Source organism: Akebia trifoliata, chromosome 4, assembly GCF_017979445.1.
Source record: "Akebia trifoliata isolate Shusen 1 chromosome 4, ASM1797944v1, whole genome shotgun sequence".
NCBI lineage: Eukaryota > Viridiplantae > Streptophyta > Magnoliopsida > Ranunculales > Lardizabalaceae > Akebia > Akebia trifoliata.
In genome coordinates, this window is record NC_141378.1 from 1968606 (window position 1) to 1975281 (window position 6676).

The 6676-nt window shown below is 38.0% G+C and overlaps 1 protein-coding gene across 1 annotated transcript; it reads right to left on the minus strand.

The window, feature by feature from the left end:
* Window positions 1–448: 448 nt before the first annotated feature.
* Window positions 449–5724, minus strand: LOC147402858 (NAC domain-containing protein 53-like). Its single transcript, XM_086438235.1, has 5 exons — window positions 5570–5724; window positions 3337–3600; window positions 1983–2339; window positions 1002–1749; window positions 449–881 (listed from the first exon to the last, which is right to left on the minus strand). Exons 1-4 carry the CDS (start codon window positions 5570–5572, stop codon window positions 1690–1692), a joined length of 684 nt encoding a protein of 227 aa, XP_086294361.1. The 5' UTR covers window positions 5573–5724; the 3' UTR covers window positions 449–881; window positions 1002–1689.
* Window positions 5725–6676: the final 952 nt, after the last annotated feature.

Sequence of the window (6676 nt, forward strand, 5' to 3'; positions counted from 1 at the left end):
TCCAATTAGAGATATAACATGTGATTGAGCAATCACTAAGAATAAGTTTCCACACATACCAGCCCAGTTTGGCAACCATTGCAAGGAGAAAGCCCCACATCAGAGCTATGAGCGGACCTAGGATAAACATAAATGTAAAGCTGCTGCCGCATGTAGCCTCCTTGAGCGATTGTGCCCATAACAACACAGACAAGGGAACTCCCCCAACTTTTTTGACAAAGCGTCCTCAATGCACCCACACCTGACAGACACCTCAACCTTGACATAGATGGGGGAGCCATCATAATAAGCAAATAGACTATATAGCCTTTGGATCCCTTTTCTCGGTTGGTTGGAAATGAGCAATCTGCGGCCGAAGCAGCATGATTGGGGATGGAACCCAATAGGCATTGGAGTCTCAAATAGGAAGCAATGTGCAATTTACCTGGAATGAGCATGACAGCAATAATGAAGATGGACCTCACAATGTTTATTATTAAAGAAAATCAATTACAACGGCAGCAAAAACTTGCTGCACCCTCTGAGGCTTACAGCACAAACCATAGGATACATAACCTTTATTGAAGGCCAAGATGGCAGAAAAACTGAAGACTTCACTCAGGGTTGCAGTGATTAATTGCAAAACAAAATGAACTACAAAAAATAAAAAATAGAACCCCAACATCCATTTGGTTCATAGTTTTTGCTCAAGCTCCCTTTATGTTCCATTTCGTAGACTGAAATCCACTAAAACATCGGCATTGCATCGAGGACAGTGAAAGCTACCTCTAGCTTGTGAAGTGTGTATATTCTCTCTTTCTGGTACTCCGCCTGAAGGAGCCGCAGGGGTTTTGACTGGCATCTTCATATCCAAATATCGTAGTTCCTCCAAATCCATTATCCTGGAATAATTGCAATATCAGTAAAAATCAAATAATGGTATAAAAATGGTATAGAAGAAAAAACAATCAAGAAATGTGGGGGAAAAACAAGGGAATAAGCATAAACAACCAAAAACTTACATTTGAAACCACAGCCAGGTGCACCTCAAATATAACAGATCCAGTCGGAAGCATAAAATGAGGCATGTTTACCCCATAAGCAAGCATAACAGTTTCCGAAGGAAGGGCTGTATTAACTAAACCTTCCAGATTACCATAATCATTAGAAATATCACACAAGTCCTCAGGTGGGATGGGTTCACAACTTTCAACAGGGTTTATCATGGGATACTGAAGGTCATTCAAGTCCATATAATCGCCTGAACATATTTGTATCCCAAACTGCTAGGGGACTGGAATTGATCAGTTGGATTCAGCGCTGAACTGGTGCTGTAGTGATATGGAATGTGCTAGAAACCGTTAGCTTCCAAAGGGAACTCCATGGGGCACTGAAGATTTTCTTTTACGGGGTATGGGGAACTCAAGATCATCCAACCCAATATAGGATACATCACCTCCTAGAAGCGTTTGATCCAGAACATATTTGCCTCCCACGTTAGGGAGGTGGAAATTGTCAATTATGTTCAGTTCTGCCCTGGTGTTGAGGTACTCCAAGCCACTAAAATCATCAGAGTCATCCAAAAGAGGTGGTGCTTGAAAAATCCTGAAAGTAATGTTGAAGAGTACATCACCTCCTAGAATCGTTTGATCCAGAACATATTCGCCTCCCACATTAGGGAGGTGTTCTGCCCTCAAACCACTAAAATCATCAGTCATCCAAAAGAGGTGGAGCTTCAACATTACTTTCAGGATTTGTCAAGAGTGGCCTCTGAAAAGCCAATAAAACATGTCTGGATTAATAACGTTCGAAAATATGAAACACAGTGAGAATAAAACAACCCATCTGTACATTTCACATGAAATAAGACGGGACAACTGAGCAACAAGTGAAAAAGGATAATTTGAACAATGCCTCTAAACTACAAGACCTGTCAAAATTCATAAGTAGAACATATATAATAGTAATCTATTCAGGCCAAATGGCTAACACATTACAGTTACCTTGCTGTTATCATCACCAATGAGACACAATGGATCTTCATCATTCGGAGTTGCCAACAGAGATTCAGTATCAACATAGTCTGACGACCAAGGATACTTCTTATTGGCAATAGGCGACTCATTTAGAAAAGGAATAGGACCCAATGAAGACCCACAGATGTTCTTTTCCATGACAGTATTTTGGTCATCAGCCAGACTAAATGATGGAGAACCATGGTTGCCAAGGGGAGAAGAATCCAAGAAATTGTTTACCATGTCTTCCTCCCAATCTTCCTTTTTAAATGACGCTCCATACTGTTCACAATTCTTTGGGCCCGCACCACTCTTTTCAAAGACTCTGCAAAGCATATACGCATCCTACAATGGTACAAGCCAAACATTTTCACAAAACAGTTGGAACAAATACTTCCATATCAAAACTGACATTTTGTCTATCGTTTCTTTTATTAAGGCATGAAAACAACTCGAGTAACCTGAAACAATTAAAAAGGATCAGATACCAATCATCACAATAGATTTTATTTTTTTAAGAAGAAAACTTTATTAATCAAAACTAAACATAGAGGGTGAAGAGACCTAACAACCATAAAGGAAAAAAAAATGAAAGGAAAACTACAAACATGGAAGGACCGACCCACAAGAATATCCCACTTAAATATAAAATCCTCAAAAAAGAAACCGTTGAAATCATCAAAACATTTACTAAAGGAAAAAAAAAACAGGCTTAAGATTGTAATGATGACCTCTTGGAAGGAATGCTCCTCCCCCATGAAAAAGCGACAATTTTTTCTCTCCTTCCAAACAAGCTAACAAACAAAGCAAGGTGTCAAGCTTATAAAAGCCTCTCTCTAGATTTAAAAGTAGAGGACTGCCAACTTTAAAGGAGAGACGTGATTGATCTAGGGAAAGCCCATAAATGTGAGAAAAAAGAAAGAAAGAAATGCAATGGGCCCAGGTGACATGAGTGGGGGAATAATAAATAAGGAGATGATTAATAGAATCTCTAATAGTTTTACACAGAAAGGGAAAAAAATCAACTAAACTGAATCCAGCCAACCAAATGAAAATTCCACCTTGGATGGGACTTTAGGATCCTAAATACTTTATGCTGGAAAATCAAATATAGAACCATTATCAAGGGATTGATAAAATTATTTAACCAAGAAAATACCATCTCCATCTTCTTCTAAACCCAGCAATCTTACTCTGAAGTCTGAACTTGAGATGGTTATGACTTATGACTAATATCTGACTGATAAAGGTAAGGATTGACTCATGCTCAAAGTATCCATATGATATTATTGCATCGATACTTTCATGTCTCTAAAATTTAAAAAGGAGACCCAAGTTTTACCTGTGAGGTTCCTATATTTTCTAGACCCTTGTCTTCAAGTCTATACTCATGCATTACCCAATTTGTTCGAGTGCCTCTCGGGGCCCTTCCAACATGAAAAACCAATGTCTTTTTCATCCCTACAGTCTGTGAATTATGGAAAACAGCACTATCCCTCCCAGTTGTTTTCCAGTATCCAATTTCAGTAGCACGATCTGTCCTTAGCCCATTGGGATATTTCTTGGAAATACCACTCGAGGTGCCTGCTTCGCCAGAGAGATTTTTCTGCAGACAAGGGAAAGTGCATGATAAGAAATGGGTTCTAATTAGAAACAAAGGGGAAAAAGAGCAAATAGAGAGTCGTACACAAATTAACACTCATTCTCATAATATAAAATCTTATTTTTCAAAAATAAATTCTCCTTTCAGAAACTAAATAATAATTCAGTGCCAATCAAAATCTAATATGACTACATAGAACAAGAACATTCAACCTCATCAATATTAAGACTCTCAATCTAGATGAAAAAAAAATAGAGAAAATAGAACAGAGATATACCTGGAAGATCCCAAGGAGCAAACTTGTAAATGTCTACCTCACAGCACTTTCCCCATGACTTTCCTCCTAAGATAGTACATAACTAGCTTGACATCCAAAGGATAGAAGCGAAAACCGGGTGACAGACGTGCTGGCCTCATTTCTAAGTGTTGTTACTGAATACTGATTTCTTATGGCAGAGAGAGAAGAAGTTAAAACAAATCTTGATTTTGAAATTGAATGTAATAGAAAAATATTACCTAAAAAAGAAATGGTTGAGGCATGCACAAAGCACTGTCCTAAAACGAAATTCGCCCCTGCTACGGTACCACTTCGAACTCGACGATGTTGTGTGCTCTCACAATGAATAATAAATTACTAATAGTCGAAAAGATGTAAAATAAAATCAGAGATCAAGTGATTTAAATCAACTAAACATTGGACATAAATAAAGAGAAAGTGACTGTTTAAAACAGTCACAAACCTATTCCTAACAGACACATTGTGCTGGTTCAGAATAAACACACTAGTTCAAAACAGAATTTAAATTTAAAAACGTCTAGAATTTTTAAATAAAAGCAAAAACGGGCCTTTGCGCGCACCCACGTGAGGTGTAAATCCGAGATTTTCAGACCGGTGGATCCAAATTCCAATTAGAACCATGGGTTTTCCTCTTGGGCCCCCGTGTGCGCGCGTGAGCCCACCCACTACTTCTATCCATTTTAAAGCTATTAGAAGCACAACTATTTAAGAATTACAAATCAATTCTTCTCCTAGTCGATGTGGGACTAAAATTACTCAAGGCAAAAACAAAACTATCAACTAAACTTAAAGCAATAAAGTAAAAGGCATAAAGCATAAAGCATAAAGCATAAAGCAAACATGGGATTGAAATACCCTATGGTTAATAGATTGATTTATCATATGGTTAAAACTAATTGAATATTAAAGGATTTTCCAATTCACCCTCTAAATTCCAACACTAAGCAGGAAAGATTAGCACCACCAGTACTATCTATTTTTTATTTATTCTTTGAAATGTTCTTTAGCTGTCTTCTTCGACAACCTAAGATATAAAAAAAGAGAAAAAAATTGCTTTATATCAAAACCTGCGACAAACTAAATCTAATCCAGGACTAAATTAAACACCAATGGCAAAAATAAGATTCGTTGAGAATAACAACCGACACTCGATTCAAGAAACACAATTCACATAAAAGAAACCATTGATGTTTGTTGATGCCATGATCAATGAACATTAGGCATACCCTGTTTTCAACAATATTTGTCTCCGAAGATTATATTAAAAAAAAACGATGAATCCAACATAACAAAACCTCAGAACCCTTCAAAATCCGAAAGAGGTGATAAATCAACTATATCGAGATACAGAAAAGAGAGTAATAAATAAACTTCAAAAACATCAAAAAGCCTTGATCAACCACGGAACCAAATGCACAAGGCCTCAAAATTCCTCCAGATAGCAAAGACAACAGACAACAAAGATTAAACAGACTCAGATAAGAGGGAAAAAAACACAAATAGACGTAAACAAAAACCAACCCGAAACAAGAGAGAAGATTAGAAAAATCAAATCCAACAAAAAACTATATCGAACATCTAAAACACTAGAAATCCAAAATGTAGGAATAAATCAAATTCGAAAACAAATCCTGAACACGTAACCAGATGAATTAGAAGCTCTACTGATCTTACCATGACAAAGAGAGGGAGAGAGAGCTGAAACGAGACAGTGAGAGAGTAAGAAGAGCTCGAAGGAGACAAAGCTGTTCTGCGCCGCGTTGAGTGAAAACTTCTCTTTGAATCCTCACTTATATAGTGGCAGAATTTAAAGATTTCAAATTCTTTCCTTTTAGGGTGTGTTTGATTGAACATGGAAAATAGGGTGGAAAATGACATTTTTCAAGTGTTTGATTCCACATAGAAATGGAAATTCATTTTTCACTTCATTCAAAATGTCCACTAAATCATGGATTTCACTTTCTCACCCATATGGGTGGAAAAATGAAATCCACCCATATTTTCTATCATCAATTCTTCCCTACCATCGCCACTACTACCATTACCACCACCACCACCATTACACTAACCTCGTCGTCGTCGTCATCACCGTCGTCACCATCGCCGTCGTCATCGGCTCCGTCTCCGATCACCTTCTCTCTCTCTTCTTCTTTTTCTTATTCTCCATCCCTCACTTCCTCCACCACCACGTTCTCCTCACTTACCTCCGTCGTCACCATCGTCGTCGTCGTCGACGCCGCAATCGCCGTCGTCGACGCCGCAATCGCCGTCGTCACTACCGTCGTAGTCATCGCCGACACCGCAATCGTCGTCGTCGTCGTCACCACCTTCATCGCCACATCCTCCCTCCTCCCTCTTCCTTATCATCTTCTTCTTCCTCTCCCCCTCCTCACATCTTCTTCCTCCTTCTCCTCTTCTTTTTTTTCATATTTTTCCATGATTTTATCCAAGTGAAATCAAACAATGGAATTTGATTTTCCAACCCTACCTATTTTCCACAACTAATTTTTCATGGATTTCAAATTCCATGAAAAGTGATTTTCAATGCAATCAACACATACCCTTAATGTTTTTCATTTTAATTATCGTAGAGAGTTTGGATTGGCAATTGCACGTATACAATTTTTTGTCTTTTATCACTGCACGTGGCAAAATATTATTGGTTTATTTACTCTCAATATTTGAACCACTGTTTGACTACAAAAATAAGCCTGCTTGATAAGTTTTCATAATGGGCTTTGTGAGTAGGTCCATTGGTTGGCCTTGTGAATCCAATGGTCG